The sequence below is a fragment of the Gracilinanus agilis genome, chromosome 1 (assembly GCF_016433145.1).
Source record: "Gracilinanus agilis isolate LMUSP501 chromosome 1, AgileGrace, whole genome shotgun sequence".
NCBI classification, from domain to species: Eukaryota; Metazoa; Chordata; class Mammalia; order Didelphimorphia; family Didelphidae; genus Gracilinanus; species Gracilinanus agilis.
Window position 1 is genome coordinate 741643244 of NC_058130.1, and position 22916 is coordinate 741666159.

The 22916-nt window shown below is 38.2% G+C and overlaps 1 protein-coding gene across 1 annotated transcript in view; it reads right to left on the reverse strand.

The window, feature by feature from the left end:
* The window catches only part of EP400 (E1A binding protein p400), a 129382-nt gene that overhangs the window by 4258 nt on the left and 102208 nt on the right, over positions 1-22916 (reverse strand). The window contains exons 34-51 of the mRNA XM_044685391.1: positions 21889-22047; positions 21461-21544; positions 20362-20493; positions 19934-19978; positions 19687-19840; positions 18977-19218; positions 18639-18812; positions 15757-15893; positions 15513-15569; positions 14825-14903; positions 14513-14680; positions 14324-14392; positions 10672-10717; positions 10477-10586; positions 8342-8546; positions 8006-8211; positions 4705-4917; positions 235-430 (exon numbers count right to left, since the gene is read on the reverse strand). Of these exons, the coding sequence (XP_044541326.1) occupies positions 235-430; positions 4705-4917; positions 8006-8211; positions 8342-8546; positions 10477-10586; positions 10672-10717; positions 14324-14392; positions 14513-14680; positions 14825-14903; positions 15513-15569; positions 15757-15893; positions 18639-18812; positions 18977-19218; positions 19687-19840; positions 19934-19978; positions 20362-20493; positions 21461-21544; positions 21889-22047 (2476 nt within the window). The remainder of the gene's footprint in view (positions 1-234; positions 431-4704; positions 4918-8005; positions 8212-8341; positions 8547-10476; positions 10587-10671; positions 10718-14323; positions 14393-14512; positions 14681-14824; positions 14904-15512; positions 15570-15756; positions 15894-18638; positions 18813-18976; positions 19219-19686; positions 19841-19933; positions 19979-20361; positions 20494-21460; positions 21545-21888; positions 22048-22916) is intronic.

Genomic DNA, 22916 nt, shown 5'->3' on the forward strand with positions numbered 1-22916 from the left:
TATTCTCTATCCTTTATACTACACTGCCTCTCAAATGAGATAACTATGAATAATTACACTTAATAAAAGTTTTACAAGTTCATACTGATATACAGCAACCAATAAAAATATTTTTTCAAAAGCCTATAAACTTGGTAACTACTCCCAACAACAAAAGCAAAGTTAGCAATAGAGTGAAAACTAGAGAAGGGACCACTTTTCAAAAATTACAGTTGGAAGAATTTTCAGAAGTACCTGCTGTTTTCTGTGGCTGTCCAATAGCAACACTAATGCCAGCAACATTCATAGGAAGTGTTGTGACCCCAGCTGATGATACAACAGCTGCTGGAACAGATACAACTGGTGGTTTTGCCAAAGCCACTTGAGCTGTCTGAGTTGTTTGGGCTTGGATCTGACCCTGAGCTTGTAACTGTGATGTAGGAACCCGAGTCTAAACAATGAGAAATAATGTATTATTTAGGAAAAGCTCAGAATTCTCTAGCTTTCATCATATCAAAAAACTATGATGCATATATTTTATGGCTAGTGTCACCTAGCCAAAAAGTACAAATGACAGAAATGATACAGGAAAAGCCTAGATTCCTTATCCTATCTCACCACACTGCTGGTTTCCCACATACATATGAACATGATTATAGTAAAATTATCTCATTACAACATTAGACATGGATTGGAATTTAACTATATACCATACTGCCACATGGACTCAAATTTTTTAAGTAATCTTGAATGCCAGGCTAAGAATTTTAGACTTTATTCAATAGATAATGGTAATACTTTGAAGATTTGAGAGCAAGGAAATAACATGATATGTACTGAATTTTAGAAAATGAAACAGATATAAAAGCATTAAAATGGAAGTGATTTACAAGATAGATTGGAACAGAGTATCTGTGTATTGTAGAAAGATAATGAAGCGAGTTACTCCAATAATCCCTATGTGAAAGAGGGCCTTTACAATAGTGGCAATAGGTATAAAAATGAAGAAATTGATAAGAAAGTTAGAAAAGATAGACTGATAGGGGAATTTATTATCTCTTCTATGCTTATTTCCAATTCCCAAGATTTCTGTTATTTCTCCTCTGAAGCTCTTCCTTTCCATACCTACTGCTACTACAATGAATCCTAGGTCCTCAAACTCCCACTGTGATTACTGTATTAATTTACTTTCTAGTCTTCCAACAGTAAACCCTCTGCTCTCATCCTTCTTATTGAATCATTCATCTTTTTTTAAAAAAATCAATATTACTAAAAAACAACTTTTACTTCATTAACCTCTCTTCCTTTGCTTAAAATCCTTTGTGGAAGCACAGAACACTAAAGCATAAATTGTGTTGTAAAAATTAAGAAATGACACAACAATGTCAATATCTTGAGTTCTTGGCCTCCCTTATATCTGATCTAATCATTTTCTTTGAATCAGTGGCTTAGCCAATCAATTAGCTTATTAGGGGCCTACTACATGCTAGCCAATATGCTAGGCCCTAGGAATACAAATCCAAAGAAAAAAACAATCCCTATTCTCAAGGGATCTTACATTCTATTGGGGGAGAAACTATCCCACATAAGGCTATCTATGATACACACTCACGGAGAGAATAAATACCAGAGGAGAAATAGACACTAGAAAATGAGAGGAATCATCAGAAAAAGACATCTTTGAAAAAGGTGGTTCTTGAACTGCACCTTGAAGGGAGAGAGAAAATCTCCAAAGCAGAGGTAAGGAGGGAGGGAGTGCACTCAAGACAGAGATACCATGAAGCACAGAAAGAGAGCATGGAGAGCTGAGGAGAACAGAGAGAAAGTCAGTTTGCCTCGAGCAGCCATTGCTGAAAGTAGAGTAATGCACAATGAAGCTGAAAAGGGAGGTTTTGTTGGTCCTCATCATGAAGAGCTTTAAAAACCAAAGAAGCTTCTATTTGATCCCAGAAGCAATAAGGGGCCATTGAAGTATACTGACTAGAGAATGGCAAAGAAAGAGTTGTACTTAACGACGATCAGTCTGACAGCTTTATGCAATGGAGGAGACTGGAAGAACTGGGAGAGACCTGAAGCAGGGAGAACAACCAGGAAGTCACTTCACTAGTATAGACCAGTGATGGGCAAACTTTTTAAAGAGGGGACCAAAGGAAAGGAAATGCTTATCTGTCAGTCTGTTTCTAAGACAACTCTTTCAAAGTTTCACTGTATAGCAGGGGTCGGCAAACTTTTTGGCCATGAGAGCCATAAACGCCACATTTTTTAAAATGTAGTTTCATGAGAGCTGTACAGTGCTCACAGTGCCGCTCCTGTAACAGCGCCTGAAAAAAAATTGACTTTATGGCTCCTGCAGAAAGAGCCATATGTGGCCCTCAAAAGAACCAGATATGGCTCGAGAGCCATACGTTGCCGACCCCTGCTATATAGTATCCTACTCATTGTATTTGTCAGATTAGGTATAATGTCGCATGGCGGATAGAACATTTCAGGGGGCCGGGGCTGGCTGTAGTTTGCCCATCACTGCTATAGATCAAAGGTAACAAGGACTTGAATTAAAGTCATGGTTAGGTGACTAGAAAGAAGGGTTCAGATTAAAGATGTTATAGAGGCAAAAATGGCAAATCCTGCTAATTGGATATGTGAGAGCTGAGAGCAATGAGGGGCTGAAGGCAGATAATACCAGCAGCCCACTGGAAAAATGATGAGACTCTTTTCAGAAAAAGGAAGTTCGGGGGACAGGTAGGTGGCTTAGTGGATTGAGAGGCAGGCCTAGAGATGGGAGGTCTTGGGTTCAAATTTGGTCTCAGACCCTTCCTAACTGTGTGACCCTGGGCAAGTCACTAACTCTCATTACCCCACCCCCCACTCCCCACCCTGGAGCCAATATACAATATTGATTCTAAGATGGAAAGTAAGGGTTGTTTTTTTTTTTTTCCAAAAAATAATAGCTTACTTTTAGAAAAAGGAAGTTTGAAAGAGGGATAAATTTGGAAAGGAAAGAGAATGTATTCAATTTAGGATATGTTGAGTTTAAGATGTATCTGGGACGTCCCATTTGAAATGCTTGAAAAGCATGGGAGAGAATGCAGGTGCAGCTACCTACACAGATCTGGAAGTCATCTATATACTGAGATGGTAATTGAACTTCTAGAAACTGATAAGGTCACAGAGAAGGTATCCAGAGAGAAGAAGGCCACCCCACATATGACCTGATATGGATGATGAATCAGCAAAAGAGAATAAGAAAGAGATGTCAGACAGTAAGAAAAACCAGGAAAAAGTCATGTCTCAAAAATCCAGAGAGGAGAAGATAGTGGGCAACTTGGTTAATTGCAGCAGAAGTGCCAAAAAGTAGAATAACCAAGGAAAGATGATCAATAATTAAAAGGTTACTGATAACTTTGGAAAGAGCTGTTTCAGTTTTCAGACTGCAAAGGCTGAGTAAGAGGAGAAGAAATGGAAGTACTGCTGCAGACAGCTTTTTCTAAGAATCTAGCTAAGAAAGGGATGAGAGATTGAACAATAGCTTGAAGGGATAGAAGATAATTGATTTAGGAAGAGACTCTTAGGCCCCCAAGACTATGTCACTTTTCACCTAGTCTTCTGATGATGAAAACCAAACTATGAATAAGAATGTCTTTTCTAGCCTTAGAGGAAGACACAGATTCAAGTTTCATCTCTTAACATACTGGCTGTAGAACTCTAGGCAAGTCACTTAACCTCTCACAGTTCTAGCTAACAGCCTAGTTAGTACTCTGGGGTGCAGGGAAGACACTGACCTACAATGGTAGACAGTTTCCTCAACTAGGAGTTCCTTACATCAATGAAATTATAGGTCTAGTCTCAAATCCTTTGTTTATGGCTGACCAAATTGAAAGAGGAAATGTTATTAGTTTAAGGTTAGTCGGTTTCAGGAAGGCATTTCCTCCAAAGGGAGAAGAACATTAATACTCCTACTATTCTGCCTGGTAAATCAAAAATCCTGAAATTAAACTATGTAGATTTCTCTTACTTTTATGCAGACATCTTTTATTTAAAGATTACTAGAAAATGTAAACTGGAAGTTGTATGAGACATAAAGGTTCCCAAAATCAGCAGGCAGAACTCTACCTGTAAAACTTGTCTCCAAACATCAATGTTTATTACTATTATTAAACCCCTACCTTCTATCTTTAGAATCAATACTGTGTACTGGTTACAAGGCAGAAGAATGGTAAGGGATAGGCAATGGGAATTAAAAGACTTACCCAGAGTCACACAGCTAGGAAGTGTCTAAAGTCACATTTGAACTTCCCATCTCTGGGCCTGGCTCTCAATCCACTGAGCCACCTAGCTACATTTCAAATGTTATTAGTAATAAATTGCCTCTGAAAAGGTCAAAGGAAGAGTATAGATTGTTTTTCCCACACCTTCAAAGACTTATCATTACTATAATCCAAAATCCAAGGCCTGGCATTTTGTTGCCTTAAACTAGCTTTCCAATTTTGTCTCCCATTCATCCATCATGTCCTCTCCAGCTAGCAATCATCCTATTAAGGTGAGTCTCAGGTCCCACTGCTTCTTTAAAACCTTCCCGAACTATGCTGGCCTATGTTCAAGTGCTCCTACAGTTCTTACTTGTACCGCTCCTCTTCAGGAACTCAGACATGTTCTCTACTGATCTTTAAAAGTCTTAGGTCTAGAGACTGGTCTCCCCCAAATGAACCACAATAAATTAGAACTTACAAGACGAGCAACTTGGAGGTTGGCTACAGTTGTGCCCGTGAGAAGAGCCCCAGGCCTTGGGGCTGCCACTGTTGCCAGCTGTGGGGTCTGCTGTTGCTGCTGCTGTACCTGTACTTGGGTTGCCTGTGGCTGGGCTCCTGGCTGAGCCTGCTGCTGAGGTCCTGACTGTGGGGGCAGCTGGAGTTTCTGTTTCTGCATTTTGATCAGGTGTTCCTAAGAACAAATAGATTTGTCCACTATCATGCAAAATGTTTAAATTGTAAAACTCATTCCCCTGAAAACTGTATACAAACTGATATTAAGTCCATATGCATAAATTAAGTCTTAATACTTAAAGCGAATATAATCATTAATCTGATCAATTACATATATATACACATATACTCTGCCTTAAGGTTTTGTAAGTGCTTTCCATATGTAAGGATTTGAGAACTTATTGGCATCCTGGGATTTTATGACTCAAGAGAACAGATGTAATACCTCTCAGAACTGAGAGTAATTTGGAACTATCAAGAACTTTACATTTATGAAACTAAATTTATGAACTTTACCCAATAAACTATAAAACATATTATATAATTGATTAGCAATCCATGAAAAGAATAAATCAATATTCCCAGGTGTCACCAAAAATTTAATTAAGCAAATTGTGCTTTCATCATATAAATCAAGAAATACATTTTCTTTAAAACTAAGACTGCTCGGGGGCAGCTGGGTAGCTCAGTGGGTTGAGAGCTGGCCTAGAGACAGGAGATCCTAGATTCAAAACTGGCCTCCGATACTTCCTAGCTGTGCAACCCTGGGCAAGTCACTTAACCCTCATTGCCTAGCCCTTACCACTCTTCTGCTCAAGGCAGAAGGTAAGGATTATTATGTTAAAAAAAAAAAAAACCCAAACAACTAAGACTGCTCACCATTGAACTATAAAATGGTTCAATCATTCTTTAAATTAATTTGGAATTATGCTAAGTGACAAAAACGTTCATACCCTTTTATTCTGAGATCTTACCACCTAAAGGAAGCCAATGACAAAAAGAAAAGTTCTATATATACACCAAAAAATTTATAGCAACATTTTTTGCATTTGCAAAGAATTGGAAACAAAGCAGATGCCCATCAATTAGGGAATGGCTAAACAAGTTGTGGCACATGAATATAATGAAATATTTTGTTACTATAAGAAACAATAATAGGATGAATGTAGAAAGCAGAAAAGTCTGGAAATTTATATGAAGTAATGCAAACTGAAGTAAATCAGAACTGGGAATATAATGTATAAAAGGAGTACAACATAAAGAACAACACCAAAGCCATAACACTAAAGAGTAAGAAATAATAATAACCAACCTTGGCCCCAGAAATGAGAAGGTACTTTCTACCACCTCTGAAGACATGGGAACTATGAGCATGGAATACTACATAATGTCCTACTTGGCTAAAGTGATACTTTTCCTCAATTACTTTGTTTCCTCTTCTTTTCTTCTTTGTTATAAATTTAAGAGATACCCTTCTGGGAAGGGCAGGAGGAAAGATACATTGTAAAACACAAATGATGTAAAAACAGAAGATATCAAGAACTTATTTAATTCAACAGTTCTTATGTTTACAAGAGAAAGAGTTATTTAAAACAACAACTTATAGGACATGGTTCCTGCCTACCTCTACCTATTCAATTTCCTGGCTTCCTTTCAGTCTCAACTAAAATTCCTTTTAGAGCAATGATGGGCATCCAAATGTAGTGATTAGGGAATTGCTTAAGGCAGTGATGGGCAAACTATGGCCTGGATCTGGTCCGAGGAGAATAGTTTGCCCATCACTGTTCTAGAGGAAGACTTTCCCAACCCCTTTTTGTTCTAGTGCCTTCCAACTAGTAATTGTTTTTTATTTATCTTTTCTATAGTTTCCTTTCTTTTCATATTGTCTCCTCTTCCCCCAAAAGATCATGAGCTCCTTGAGAGCAGGCATATCTGTCTTTTGCCTTTTTGTATCCCCCAAGTTTAGCACAGTGCTTGGCACATTTTAGTCATTTAACACATATTTACTGATTAATGAGTTTGGTTTATATAAAACCTCCACCCTAGTTAGGTTAGTCTGGGTCCTTCTCAGAGAGACAGTAGTTCAAGCTAAAGCTAAAGCTTGGTGGGGGCGTGGGGGTTAGGAGTGTCTCATCCTAAGACTAAATGTTTCTCTTTCTTTTTATTTTTTTAAACCCTTGCAGGAGAGCAGTAATGGCTAAGTAATTAGGGTTAAGTGACTTGCCCATAGTCACACAGTTAGGACGTGCCTGAGGCCAAATTTGAAACCAGGCCCTCCCATCTCCAGGTCTGGCTCTCTACCCACACTAGCTGCCTCCAAGTGCTTCTCTTTTATCTTCACAATTAATGTAGGATTCTGAATGGGTACACTCTCTTATGAAGAAACACTAAAAAAAAAAATTTTTTTATTGTTTAGAAAGACTAGGTATCTTTATTAGTCTCTGGATCATAAAAAGCAACTTTTAAGAATGATAACAGCATATGATCAGCCTTCCCCAAAATATTTCCTCACCAGTTTGTCCATGATGCCTGAAAGTCTTCCCTCAGAAATGCATTGCTTTGACTAAGGCACTTTCCCAAAGATGCCCCATTAAGGTGTCACCAAATTAATTCCCATTATTGTATGGGAGTATCTGCTGAAAAGAGATCTTTATAGGGAGGAGGCAGAAAAGGGTTAAAATTAGATCAAAGTAAAGGATCCAGGGAGACACAGAGAGACTGGGACAAGGTTAAGGCCAAGGATATGAGAATACTAAGCCTTGAGGAACAAGGGGAGACCATTCATAGCACACTCTTCCTCTTGCTTCACAGTCCCTTCTTTCCACATATACATACACATGTTTAAACATATCTTTTTCAGGTTTTCTCATGTCCAGAGAAGGAAGAAATGGTTGAAGTCCAAAAGATGAACTGGTCTGGGACATGCAAAGGATGGTGAGGTTAAATACAAATGAAAAGCTGACACTGAAAAATCAAGAGCAGGGCCTCCAGAACTAGGAAAGGTCCTCTGGGAAAGGTACAATATAAGGTCCCACATCAAAACAAAACAAACAATGATTCATAAACTCAGCATCTGTATGTAAAACAATTGAATTTAAAGACAATATAAATGGATTTTACCCACATAATACTAAGTTTTAAGGACACAAGAAAAAAATTTGAATTATTCAGGCATCAGAGAATGAACACTCTACATACACTGTTTTTACACAAGCTAATAGTTATGCTAAATTCCCATCTTTAGTTGTCAGAAACACACTTCTTACCGGTGTTAGCTTCCCCATAGCTTTCATCTGGGCAGGGGATTGGGCCTGGCCCTGGATCTGTGGGACTTGAACCTGAGCTGCCTGCTGCTGCTGTTGCTGCTGTTGCTGTTGCTGCTGCTGCTGCTGCTGTTGCTGTTGCTGCTGCTGTCTGAGAAGCTGGAAATGGGCTGGAGTGATTGCTTTGCCAGGAAGCTGAACTCCTGTGGCTACAAAGATGCTTCTTTTATTAAAGGGCTACATCTTCCTTCTTACCCCATTTCCCACATTGTCTGCAGATTATAAGTAAGAATTTTAATAGCATGACTACCAAGAGAGGGAAGTATAATGGAGCTTTACCTTGAGTCACCTGAGTCACTAACGACCTGGTCTGAGCCTGCACAGGAGTTAGGTTGGTGGTGACCACGGCAGAGGCTGTCACAGAAGTGACCGCTCGAACCCCCTGTGTGGACGCTAGTGAGACCAGTTCAGTGGATGCAGCAGGTGTGGCAACTGTCCGAGGCTGTGCATGAACCACCTGAGCAGGAGAAGCACTGCCTGTTGTCTAAAAAAGGCAGAAAGAAAAGCTGTCAGTTTACCTCATACAATTTGGAAGCACTCTGAAACTCAAAATAGATTTTTCAAAGGGAAAAAAGTGTTTTTTAAAAACAAAAATAAGAATGATGAAAAAATGAATGACAAAGTTCTTCAAAAGAAAAATATCATGCAAATACAAACAAACTAGTGGACTATATTCCAATTCTATGGATGGAGTTTCTGATAAACTAAAAGTATATCATGTATCAATCCAACAATTTAAAATATCGATGACTGCATTCACATTTATGAAATAATGCTTCATTAAAGAATTCCATCTCAAATATTGAAATAATTTTTTATATTAAGAAGAGACCACTCAAGATGATGCTAAGACCCACCTCACCTCCATGCCTTCACTTTAGAGGACATTCTTTTTATCCACTAAGCATCAAGAAATCTTGACTATTCTCTAAATCTATCTTCTTGCTTAACATAACTACTTAAATAATATTTAGTGTTGTCACACATTAAGAACTGTTTTCTTTGTGATGAAATGTTTGATTTTTTTCCTTCCTTCTTACCCTAGCTCCTGCCCCCTGCAATGAATCTCTCAGGTAATCTATAGATGCACTGGCCAGGGCCTCACAATGCTCCTGTTACCACAAGCCTTGCCCAGAAACACTGTTCAATTCCACACACATTTATTAAATGCCCCTGAGTGCAAGGTAGTCTTCTTTCTTAGAGCTCCTATCTTCACTTGGATCTTTTACTGTAGGGTAGAAGTATTAAATACTAACAACATTTTCAGCAAAAGACAAACCTGCTGAATTGAGTCATTAATTGTTAGTAATTTGAGTACGTGTTACATAAGGGAGAAAAACTGATTTTTATTTTTAACCAACACTTGGAAAATGCTTGGAACTATGGAATTATCTTGATAGAAAAGAGTAATTTCACAGTTTCCTAGAAACTTCATTTTATCTCCCTTCCAATAAGGTACTGGCCCAGATATCTCCCATTACACCTCAAGATAACATCTGACTCAGTGCACTTGAGATGTTTCCCCCATTTCTATGACTCGAGAGATTTAAAGAATTTTAAACTGCAGTCTGTGCATGTACTGGCATGTGGGTGAAATGAGAAGTGGGGAAAGTTAGAAGAGGTTAGAAGAACCTGATAGACTTCAAGTGCCAGAGGACCCTTTTCCTGCCTACAAGCAATATGGCTTTAAAGGAAAAGGCAATCTTCATTATTTTAATAGTGATTAGATGCTACATTGATGTTTCGAAGTGCTTCCCCCTTTTGTATGATCCCATCCGATTTTCACACAGCTATCCTGGGAGAAAGAAAGGAATTACTTGCCCTCATTTAAGAGATAAAGGAACCAAGGCTCACAAAATGCCAGTGACTTGCCAATAAACAGTCAGACCAGGCCTAGAACGTAGACTAAGTCAGTGATGACAAACCTTTTAGAGACCTTAGAGACCAAGTACCCAAAATGCAACTCTTGAAGGTGACCCTTCCCCCTCCAGCCTTACCCCAGACAGGGGAGGGAGGAAGTGCTCCCATTGAGCTGCTGAGCAGAGGGGTGAGCTGGTGATGTGAGAAATGTCCTCAGGCATTCATGGAGAAGGGAAAGGAAGTAGCCCTCTCTGGCATACTCTGGCACTTGTGCCTTAAGTTGCCAACATGGGACTAGGCAGTTCCAGGTTCTTTCCACTATATTACCCTAGGGATTAAAGAAACAATAGCTTCCATTCCTATACAGAAAGTACCTATCAGAAGACCTCTCACCAGCATCCCTATATCTGGGGAGCTCAGCACACTACATCACTGAATCTCTTTTTCACTTCACTTACTAGAGTAAGATGCAAAAGCTGCTAGCTGACATGGTAAGAAAAAAAATAATGGCCTTCAATCAAATTTTAGCATCAAAAGATTGAAAAATAACTCACTGTTAAATTTCCAGGCACAACTGGTGAAGCAATACGCTTGTTAATTGACTGAAAGGTAGCAGCGGGAACTCCAGCTATTGTGTTCACAATAACATTCCCGCTAACTGTTCCTGCAAAAAAAAAAAAAATGTGCTTAAGGAAATATGTAAAACTGGGACATTCTTTCTTATTTCAAAGTTTTCTTAGTCATCTTACCAGTTGGCATGCTTGTCCCAGTAGCTGATGTTTTAATTGTTCCAGCCTGTTTTCAAAAGAAGAAAAGTGACTTTAAAATGTTTAAGTTATTATTTTGAAGCTTAAAAAATTCTGAATTGCTCAAATACAAAAAAAAAATGCCATAAAACATATTTGACATAAGAAAGTTATTTCCAATTTGGCCAGTGACTCATGATAATGAATGTTCCATCAGTCTTGCAAAGTGAGTCTCTAGAATGGGGTTTAGTAATCATGTGTGTCCTGAGACTCTCTAGCAGTCAGTCTGAAGAAGCCTATATAGGAACAGATATCTGCTCAGAATCAGATTTTTAAACAACTGAAAAGTTAAATGTTTAGTGGGAGGAAAAAAGATGTCATTTTCTTCCTAACCAAGTTCATGAACTCCTGAAATTTATCTGTATTTTTTTTCCTATCTAAGTTCATGGACCCTCTGAAATAGTTTGTGGACTTGAAGTTAAGAATTCTTGCTCTAGAATAATCCTGTACAACAAAATACTTTCTTTAATCCATGTCAACATAACATTCATTATATAAATATCATTTGATTATGCACTGGGGATAAATGCAAGTGAATAGGGGGAGGATTAAATGAGTTTTTCATTGCTCTACTCTCTTCCCACTAGTACAATTTAGGCACCTTAATCATCTCTTCCAGAAACCGCCCAAAATATTCATCAAAAAAAATTATAGGGGCAGCTAGGTGGCTCAGTGGATTGAGAGCCAGGCCCAGAGACAGGAAGTTCTGGGTTCAAATGTGACCTCTGATACTTCCTAGCTTGTGACCCTGGGCAAGTCACTAAACCTCCATTGCCTAGTCCTTACCACTTTTCTGCCTTGGAACCGGTACATAACCGGTACATATTGATTCTAAGATGGAAGATAAGGGTTTAAAAAAGAGAATTACAGTCTCAAGGATATAAGAGGTTAAAAATGAAAATTTCAAGGATACACAAAACTATCCCTCTTTTCTTTACTGTACCTGTCCCTTATAAGTTCAAAAGCTGAAGTGAAACTGCACTTTAGTGTGGGTCATCCTTCAGCCCAGAAATGTAATTTCTGGCAAATATTATCCATTATGCTAAAATTCTACTACATAAAACTTAATGGGATGGCCTATGGTTTTCTCATCAATATTCCTGTTCTTTGGAAATTTAACCCTGGCTATGGCCCCACAGGAAGAAGCTCATGACATCATATCAGTGAATTTCTTATTTGCTACTAGGGAAGAAGCAAGGACTTCTGCACCTTTGAAGGATAAATACTTTCCCTCCATCTTGGATTAAGTCTGAAGAGCTATAATTATTCATAAGAAATACAACCATGTAATTTTAAGCCCTTATTTAAAGAACTACATCCCGCAGAATGCCCAGATAATCTAAGTATCAGGTTTTTGGAGCTACTCTTATTAGATTCTATCTGTTTGGTGCAAGGCAGAGTATTACTCTGAAGGGGAAAAAAAAACACATCCTGTTTTGAATGTAGAATGAGCCTCTTTTTTGGTTTTTTCTATTGAAATGTGTTTTAAATGCCAAAGAGATTTTTTTTTAATTCTAAAAGGAGAAGGAAGCTACTGGATTTATTGAGTAGGGGAGTGACAAAGTCAGATTTGTGCTCTAGTAATATTAAATTGGCAGCTATGTGAAGGAAGGATTAGAGAGACTAGAGTAGTCTGACGAGAGTTGATGAGTGTTCATGAAAGTGAAAGGAAAAGGACAGATCCTCATCTGATTTTCTTTATTATTGACAAAGGTTCTATAAAGGGTCAGAAATCAAAGGAAAAGGACAGGAGACCACCTTAGTGACTAATTCTACCTTCATAACAACTCTTTCATAAATTACTCCATCCAAACAAGCACTTTTTAAGTATCTACTATATGCTAGTCACTGTACAAGGACAAAAATGAAACCATTCCTGCCCTCAAATCAGTCTGCTGAAGAAAAACACTTATATACATCATCATAAAGAAGAGAAATATATATAATAAATCCAAAGTAATTTGCATGATAATTCAACCCCACCATGGCAAAGGAGATCAGGAAAAGCAGCCCCTCAATTATTTGGAAAGAAGCTGGTGATTCTGCAAGGTGAAGTGTCTGACTTCACCTCTAAGCAAGAGTAACAGACTATGTGCAAAGACACAGAGGTGGGAGAGGGAACAATGTCTAGAGAAACAGATAGCACTGTTTCAGGACAAAGAATAAAAGGAAGCCCATGGCAGTTATTCAATATGGAAAATGTGTGGCCAGACCTGCGCTTTAAAAATATCAGTTTGGTCACTATGTGGAGGATGGCTGGGAGTACTGAGAGTGAAGGCAAGGAGAATAATGACAAGGCTACCACAATGACCTAGGCAAAAGGGCCTGAAGCCATATGCTGACAGTGGAAATGGAGGAAAGGAAACCTGTTCAACTTGGAGGAGTTGCAGGGCTAGAATCAACACAAGACTTGGCAACTGACTGGGGGTGGGGGACCACCAGATGAGAAGAATGAAAATGAATCTGGATCTGTGAATCAGAATGACCAGTAGAATGGTAGTACCCTTAACAGAAATAGGGAAGGTAGAAAGAGGAAAAGGAAGGGGTGGGGGTGGGGAGGTTGGAGTTAATTTTATTTTGCATGTTCCAAATGTGGGACATCCAATTAAAAGATTTATAGCAGGTAGTTTTTAGAGTTGTGATACAAGAGCCATATGATGACTCAAGAGCTATAGATTGCTTCATCTCTCCCTCTTTGCCTTCACTTACCTCTCACTTCCACCTCTTGGACCCCCTTTTTCAAGAGCCAACCTCCAACAATCTTTTCTGATTCTCCATATTATTTTCCATCCCTGTCTTCAATCCCATGGCTGGAATTATTTTGCACTTAATCTGTATACAGTAGACTAGCCCAAGACTAGCCCTATGGTGTCACAGTCATTAAGTAACTCCTGCCGAAGAAAACTCCCTCTACTAAGGCAGATCAACACCTTCTCTATAATTTCTAGTCCTGGGGAGATGTCTGTACCACAGAGGATAAAACCCTTGCCCCATATACCCAGCCAGCATGTGTCAGAGGTATGTTTCTTTGTGTGTGTCTGTGTGATATGTATGGGTATGTATAGTCTAGAATTATCTAGGTAGCTGTTGTTTCTCCCCAGGAAAAGATCCTTGAAGGCAGGAAACTCCATTTTTGTCTTTGCAAACTCAACACTGAGAAAGTGTTTGGTGAACAGGGCTTATTAAGTGCTTAATGAATTGAAGTGAAAAGAAGTAGAAATTGGTTCTGGAATTCAGAAGCTGTCTATTAGCCTAGAATGTAGGCATCTTTCAGTCACTATCCTTGGTTAATTCATCACTGCCATATTAGATATTCATAAAACCATATTAAAGAGTGAATAAAGACTAGGTAGGACATTAGGGAAAAGTCATTCAAAGGCAATTGTCATCAATTTCTTTTTCCAAAAACACATTAATGGCCTTTTACCCAAAACTTTCTTCTGTGTTATTATTATCAAAATTTTTCATTTAGGCTGTTTTAAAGTGAGTTTATGTTATGATTTCACAAAGGAATCATCTCTTTTTTTGGTTCATGTTAATTAGTTTGAACCATTTGTTTGCCTGTTTTTGTTTTTAAACACTTCTCCCTTCTCACCAATACTGCTGTGCTGGCCACAGTGGTAATTGTAGTCTGCACCTTTGTTTGCTGCTGTTGCTGCTGTTGCTGCTGCTGCTGCTGTTGCTGCTGCTGTTGCTGCTGCTGTTGCTGCTGCTGCTGCTGCTGCTGCTGCTGCTGCTGCTGCTGTTGTTGTTGTTGCTGTTGCTGCTGCTGCTGCTGCTGCTGTTGCTGTTGCTGCTGCTGCTGTTGTTGCTGTTGAACCCCAGGAGGCTGGGCCTGAGGCTGGGCCTGGCCTGTCTGTTGCCCTGTTGTTCCCTGCTGCCCAGGCTGCTGCTGCTGCTGGGGGGGCTGTGTTCCAGTCTGCTGCTGGGCCCTCTGCTGTTCAGCCAAAGCCTAAAAAAAAAAAGCACAAGATGTGAGAGAATTCCCAACTACAAACACAATTCCCCAGGGTTCTGGGCCTCACATACCCTGAGAGGAACAGCACTTTTCCCCCAGCTATAGAACATATGGTCTGACTGAAACACAACTGCATACCTTTTTCTCTTTTGCAATTCGCTCAGCACGCAAAGATGCCACCTGAATTGGAGGCAAGGGTTTGTCATAGTTGATTCCACTGAAAGTAAATGGAAAAATGTGGGATTTATTAAGCATCCATACCTTGGCGCTATGTTGGGCATTGCATATACTTTTTTTTTTTTTTTTTTAATTTTAAACCCTTAACTTCTGTGTATTGACTTATAGGTGGAAGATTGGTAAGGGTAGGCAATGGGGGTCAAGTACTTGCCCAGGGTCACACAGCTGGGAAGTGTCTGAGGCCGGATTTGAACCTAGGACCTCCTGTCTCTAGGCCTGGCTCTCAATCATATACTTTTAAAAACAAAAATAAAACAAACAGTCTCTGCTGGCATTGCCTTCAGGTGCTTGTATTCTCCCAGGACTTTCTTGACAGCTAAAATCCTTTATTTCCCAGGCTCCCAGCCATCAACTGGGTTCTAGGGCCATGGAAGGCTTTAGGAATGCAGTTTAGTAGCATAGTCAGGGTCTGTCCTCTCCACTTACACAGGCACCCCCAATTCAGACCCTAGCCTTAACTACCATAACAATCTAATAAGTGGTTTCCCTGCCTCTACACTCTCAAGGGACCCAAAACAGGAAAGCTAAGGCAAAAGCCAGAGAGAATTCAGATTCAAAGGAACCAACACAAAAATACATAGCAACCTACCTCTCTGCTAGGACTGAGGCATGCTTTGGGTTCTTCTGGAAAGGATTCATGCCAAGTCTGAAATGGATGGAATGGAGAGGAGAGAAATGTTGAAAGCATAAAACTTTTCCAAAGCAAAATCTGGCAGACTACCAGATGGAAAGGGAGATATTTAAACTCTATACCTAGGAAAAGAATTACCACTGAAGCACCATACTCACACCTCAAGCAAAATTAACAGAAAATGAGCATTCAAGAAACATACAAAGGCTTGATTGGGGGACTTCTCTTCCCAGCAGTCATTTTCATTAAATCAAAGTGATTTGTGTACAACTGGGTGTGGGTAGCATTCTCATCTTGAGCATAGATCTGACTTGTTCGAAGAGGACGGTTGTTTTTGCTCTGAAACAAAAGAGATGAGAGCCAATCAAAACTAAAACATCAATAAGAATCTAAAATTAACCCATCCATCAAGAACAGGGTTTGCTTATTTGGAAACTAATGGACATAGAAGTTAAACTTTCTAAGATTAGATACTCACAAATTCCCTTACTCTTATAAAATATTTATGTTAGTACAGACTTGAGGAAGTGTCCAAATTTATGTGCCATGGAACTCAGCAGTAGAAATAATTTTCCTTCAATCATTAAGAAGAATGTTGTAATGACAAACTTTCAATGATGAATGAAAGCACAAACCTTAGAAAAAGTTTCAAGTTACTATGTTAGATCAATTCTCCCTTGACCCAAATCTGGAAAAATAAAGTTCTCTTTAAATAGCAATTGCTTACTCTCAAGAAATCTTAAAAGTGCAAAATATTAGAGCTGGAAAAGTCATGATATTCATTTTATTCCAACCCCCTCATTTTATAGATGAGGAAAAGGGACCCAGAGGAGGAAAGTGACTTGTTTAAAAGCACAAAGGAAATTAGTGACAGAGTCAAGGCTCCAAACCAGGTCTCCTGATTTCCAGTTCCAGACCCTCTCCATTTCATGGTACTGCCTCTACAAATTCCCATTATCAACACAATGACAATGGAACCCTGGGTAAATGGAGAGAATCCAGGATTCTTAGGATGGGGATAAGAATGTGTGTGTGTGTTTACATATGTAACTCTAGTTATAAAGCAGCTAGTTTATTCCTATGTGAACACCTTTAATTAAATAGGGTAATGTCCAAGGAAAATTAGAACCAGAAAATACATATGCAGAATTAAAATATCACAAGATAACTATTATCATTTTGTAGTCTCATGTGTAGCATTTCCAAAACACAAAATTCAGCAGAGAAAGACAGAGAGAAAAGGAAAGCAGAAGGGAAAAAAAAGACAGAGTATTATACAACATTGGGTAATTAAATAATGACAAAGTCAAAGTTAAGGAACACTGAATGGTAAAGGTATTCCTGTTGCCATGTACCTTTCTGGCTTTGAATGAGTGAGAATTCCACTTTGCTTGGTGCCAACAGGCTCTATTCTACCACACCAGGGACCTAGGACCTAATCTCCCATCAATGCCCAAAGCTGATCACCATGACCATTCTGAACTCTGATGGGATAACCATGTTGGGAGCTGCAGTTAGTCTCCTCCTACTGGTGTTAAGTGGGCTACCATTTGTTCTCTAATGCCCAGAAGCAAATCCTTTAGCTCTAGAAATGAAAGGCACTATATAACAAAATCTGAAATGTCAAACTTTTTGTGAACTAGTAAAAGATCTGAGTCTGTCTTTTATGTGTGCTTCTTTGCATCAGCTCTAAAACAAGGTTTTCCAATTTATTCAGAATATCACCTTCATACCTTATAAATATTTTTTGCCTTTTTCTTTGGATTAGCTTCATAAATCAGCTATAAGAGAAGAAAACATTTTAGCTTCATTTTTTCCATATTAAGGTTATGGCTAATTACCATTAATGCTTCCAAAATACACAAGACATAAAGCACTTCAGGAAGACTCATTTGTGAAGGTACCTCATATTGCTATTATGAAGAAAGCCTGTTTTGTCTGAAGCAACAAATGCTTCATTTGAGGGTCAATATTTTTCAAAAAATGAAAATTAAGATAATTCAAGAGTTTAGAAATTAAGTAATTTTATCAAATAAAGGTAAAATTCTAACTTCATCTCTTGAAATATTAATTTATCAACAAAAATTCTGTAGGACTCCCTAAAAATGCCTGATGCTATTACTGATAGAAAGACATAATCATATGTTCATGCTCTGACAAGAATCCAAGGATCTGGTTAAAGTAGCTCTTATTGCCTATTTGTAATTCCTGTTCAGATAAATCCTTTCATTCAAAAAAATACATCATACCACAAATAGGGCATGGTACAGAGAGAGACCACTGCACTCACCAAAATATATTTCACTGACATGGACTAAAACCCATATAGATGCTTTCCAGTATCATACAGTTTTGAGATTCTCCCATAGAGAGTCAAGCAGTCATGCAGCATGAAAGAAATAGTTGCATGAGGAAAGCCAGATGAAAAAACAGAAAGAGACAACCAACAGGGCCCTAGAGGAAGAATACCAAAGCAGAGACTCGGATGCTCTTTTTTTCTAGAGGGGAAAAAAGTACTTCCTCTTCCTTTCTCAACTAGGACATACACTCTTTCATGTTACATCTTTTTTTTTTTTTTTTTTTTTTTTTTTTTTTTTTTTTAAAGCAAAAGTTACTAAATGGTTGGCCATACTGTAAAGGTAGATATTTTCAACATTCTTATTTCAACTTGAAACAATCGATATGCAACTCGGGTCTCCCTGAAACCACATTAACATGTCAAGAGACTAAGGGAAGGTTCAGTGACAAAACAATTTGGATACAACTAACTTGATAATCTCTTTTGTAACCAAACTAATGCTTAGTATAAAAGAACAATTTTTCTGCTCTTAACCCACCACTCTGTTAAACAGAAAATAATGGAGTGATAAAATAATAAGGTGACTGAAGGAATGAAGCCTATTCATGGTTAACTTTACCGATGATAATTTCAGAATAGAATTTTGCTGCTTGGTGAAAAGGTTTACTTCAAATGACAAATTTTATGGTGACTTGATAATATCTCTTGATCTAACAATAAAAATTTTTAATAATTCTTCTTTTATGTCTAGTTTCCCAACAAAGCATAACTGAGCTTAAACTCACCTTTCCCTCTTCTCTTGGAATGATGACATTCTCATAGCGATTTCGACACTGTTTGGAAGAGCGGTAAACTCGGCTACAGGAATTAACAACATCGCTAACAAGATCCCAATTAGGGGTGTGTGCGGGTGACACAACGGTGAGATTTAAAGGAAGCTCAAGAAGCTGTTTTACAGCCTAAAGAAAAAAGAAGTTTCAAATTAAAATATGTCAACAAAAGTATCAACTGATTTATTTTTCTATGCCTACAGAAGACTTGCTACAGAGGAACATAGAAACATGGAGAAGTACAAGAATGGGGAGAGGCAGATTAAGAGAATCAGGGGAGATGTCTCTCTAACCTGCAGCAGTGCCCAATCTTCACTAATGAGCCACTCTGGGTTGTCCTGCCCAGACTCCGCTGTTGGCTTGACAAAAGTTGGCAAAGGTTTAGCAAACTGAGTCTGTTGCTTCAACAGAATATTCTTCTTCTGCTCTTTGCCCTCTCGCCTCATCTTCAACATCCCTGGAGTCGCCCGGTCAAAGAGAGATCGAGGTGGAATGACAGCCTCTCCATGGCGCTGCTTCTTCTTCCGACCAACAGCTAAGGAAAAGATGTCTTCTTTAGCAAGACAATAACAGGACACTAGTGAAAGTGATCTCAATGAGCAAAGGAAATGATATTTGTATACTGCTACACAAAGAGACAATGTCTACAAAGTGCCGTGCAAATCAGGTCCCATAAAATGTGAACTGTTAATGATAAATTAGTTGGCCCTTGTCCTTTTCTCCATCCCATAAGAACAAAAAAGTTTAACAATCCATATGAGCTCACATTTGGAAGTGTTTTTGGAAGTTTCGTTTTCATTTTTAACTCAAATATAGCTAAAACTAAAGAGATGAAACAAGCAAAAACAGCCAAATGCAACTATTAACTTAAAAAAAAAAGCTTTATGAGCCAAATAACTAGGCTCTCTAGGTGGCAAGTGATATTATACACTCTGATAAGATTAGATATACAAAATGCCCACACCAGCAAATAGGTAACATCAATTAAGTCCACCCCATTTACCAGAGGGATCTGTCTTGTGTCGCTTACGCTCCTTCCGCACATACACAGGTGGCAGTTTAGATTCAGGGATGGGAGTGTTCTCATACATCAGACACATGACTGAGTCAATATAGATGTCATTGTCATCCTGAGGAGGAGTGGGAGGAGTCCAAAGCTATACCCCCCCAAAAAAAAAAATTCTCTATTATATTTGTTATATACATGAAGTTTGCCTGATAGTGAAACAAAACTAAATGAACTGACTCACTGGCATAATTTCTGTCTGCCCACCGGTATCTTCATAAACATATTCCTGTAGGGCATATGAGAAATGTTAAAGACTTAAAAAGATCACTGAACATGCAGCATTCTGCTTAAGAATAAGATAAAGGATTTTAATTGTTGCATCCAAAATAAGTACAATCAGTGTATTGGGGAAGATACATTCTCCCTCCTCCCCCCAAAAATCATTAACATTTACAAAAAGCCTCACCTCACAGATTACTTATGTTTTAAATCAGAAATGGGACAATCATACATTTTTATGGAAGAGATACTTCTTGATTATAACTTATATTTGATTCAATTATAGTATTTAATATTAAAAAATATATACAGCTATGTGTGCAATTACAAAAACCTCCTACAACAATGCCCAGTTTCTTTCTTGGGGTTTGAGGAGTATCCTGACATTACCATATTGTAGGCATCTTCTCTGGTGTATGTCAATAATTCTTCCTCCTCCTCTTCTAAAAGTGCTGTGGCGTCCCTCTCTTTAAGTCGTTTCATATTATTGGATTCCCACTCCTTTGAAGCTATTGCTACCTCCTAGAAACAGGATTCATCAAAAAAGACATTTCTAAAAATCCTGGCTAGCAACTAAAAATCTTAAGTCCAAATTCTACTATGTTCTACCACTTTCATTCAAAATTTTTTCCTTTTTATCTTCTTTTCAAAACGTTTACTAAAAACATACCACCTGGGGGCAGCTGGGTAGCTCAGTGGATTGAGAGCCAGGCCTAGAGACAGGAGGTCCTAGGTTCAAATCTGACCTCAGACACTTCCCAGCTGTGTGACCCTGGGCAAGTCACTTGACCCCCCATTGCCTACCCTTACCACTCTTCCACCTATAAATCAATACACATAAGTTAAGGGTTTAAAATAAAATTAAAAAAAAAAATTAAAAAAAAAAACAAAAAAAAAAACATACCACCTTCTTTTACCATCCTCAAACACTACTACTACTATTTATTCCTTGCAACCTAGGTTGCATTCCATTATTCTTGAACATAATCTCTCTGACACAAAAGTTACAGAGGTTGCTAGGCAGCTCAGTGGATTGAGTGCAAGGCCTAGAGGTGAGAGGTCCCAGTTTTAAAGAAGCCTTGGATTCCGAGCTGTGTAACTGTGGACAAGTTGCTTAAGCCCCCATTGCCTAGCCCGCATCGCAACTCTGCTTTGGAACCGATACTTAGTAGCGATTCTAAGAAGGTGCGGGCTATTAAAAAAAAGAAAGTTACACACAAGTCTACCCCGCCTCTGCATACACAAGTTTTTCCAAGTCTATCAGCAATTATATTCATTATCTGCATGATGCAAGGCAATTAACAACTTTGTTGAGTCCAAGTTTCCTCATGTCAGAGACTTATGAGGGAAACTTCGCTGTAAATCAAGTTCTTATCAAGTTCTTAAAAGCTACTCTTTCTGAAATACATCTTGTGGTGTGGTTGTTTTTAAACCATATATAAGGTCTCATATCTATTTTAAATCCAGATATATAAAAATGTTCTCTTACCTCAGTGTCTCTTGGTTTTTCCTGATCAATGGAAGCATGGAATAATTCAAGATAATTCAAAGCATACTTCTCAATTGGTGTGAGCTGTTTCAAAATATACATTTTTCAAAGATCATTAGTAGGAAGCTAATGAAATCCAAGTCTCTTTCTTACCCCAACACCTCCCAAAATTTTATTTAATTAATTAATTAGTTTGTGGTGTTTCCCCATGGTTACTTGATTCATGTTCTTTCCCTCCCCTCCTTCCTCCCCGCTCCCAAAGCCAATGAGCAATTCCACTGTTACCCTAACATTTTTAATAATGAATCACTATGTCCCAATTAAATCTGAAACATTCCATATGATGATTAAATACTATTGCCACCCATATTGAGCATGAATCTTAAAAATGAAAAGGTTTAAAAAAGAATTCTTTCAAGTCACCATACCTGTTCCATAAAGTCAGCTAATTCTTCTAACTGAGAAGGTTCTTCAATAACTCTTGAATCATCCAATTCTGAGGACAGAATATCAGCATTTGTTTCAGACACACTTGTTTCTTCATATTTTGGGGTGTCATCCTCCAAATATTCGATACTCTTAAGGGCCTTGAGAAAATATGATTTCAATTAAAATTTTAAGTATTTTTAAAAGAAATCATAAAAAGAAAGTTTCTAAAATGTTTTATTCATTTGACATTATAAAAATCACATTCTCCCCTTCAAGATCACTGACACTTTCAACAAATAGAAATTTATCTATGTAGTGTTATACAAAAGTTTACAATTCCATTTCTTACAGCCTACTTAGGGAGAAAAGATAATTAAATAAAAGAGTCAGTAACAAATTAAGATAGCTGAGGTAAGGAAAAAAAAAAAAGATCCAGGCAAGTAAAAAGTTAGCCAGGACTTAGAAGTCATCTAGTTCAGCCTCCCATCCATTACAAAAGTACATTCAATAGCATCCTTGACAAATTAAAATGGCTCAAAACAACCACAGGTAGGATATAGGGAATAGAAGGAAAGACTCTGAGTTGGCAAAGAATATAGAATCTTCTGAGGACAGCAGGAAAAGCTATCACAGGATTATAGACTTCATGCTAGAAGGTACTTCAGATGTTATTGAATATAACCTATTCATTTTATAAAGAAACAAGCTATAAGGCCCAGAGAAGAGAAATGGCTGACCACAGGAAATAATGGACAATAAGCAACCAGCCAAGACTGAACCTTAGCCCTCTTATTCTAAATCCTTTGTCTCCCACATACCCAACAGCTTCTCTGGATGGACTGAAGGGTTTGTGCTGGTATGAGAAAAGTTTAAACAAGATCTCAGGATACTTAAGCATACGTAACTTTAGAAACATGAGAAGTTACAGGAGCTGCACAGGTGCAGATCAGTAGCTGTGTCAGAATGTGAATTTAAAAGGCAATGGGACCTCTCCTAATAAAACAGATAAGATTATAAGTCTCCAAAG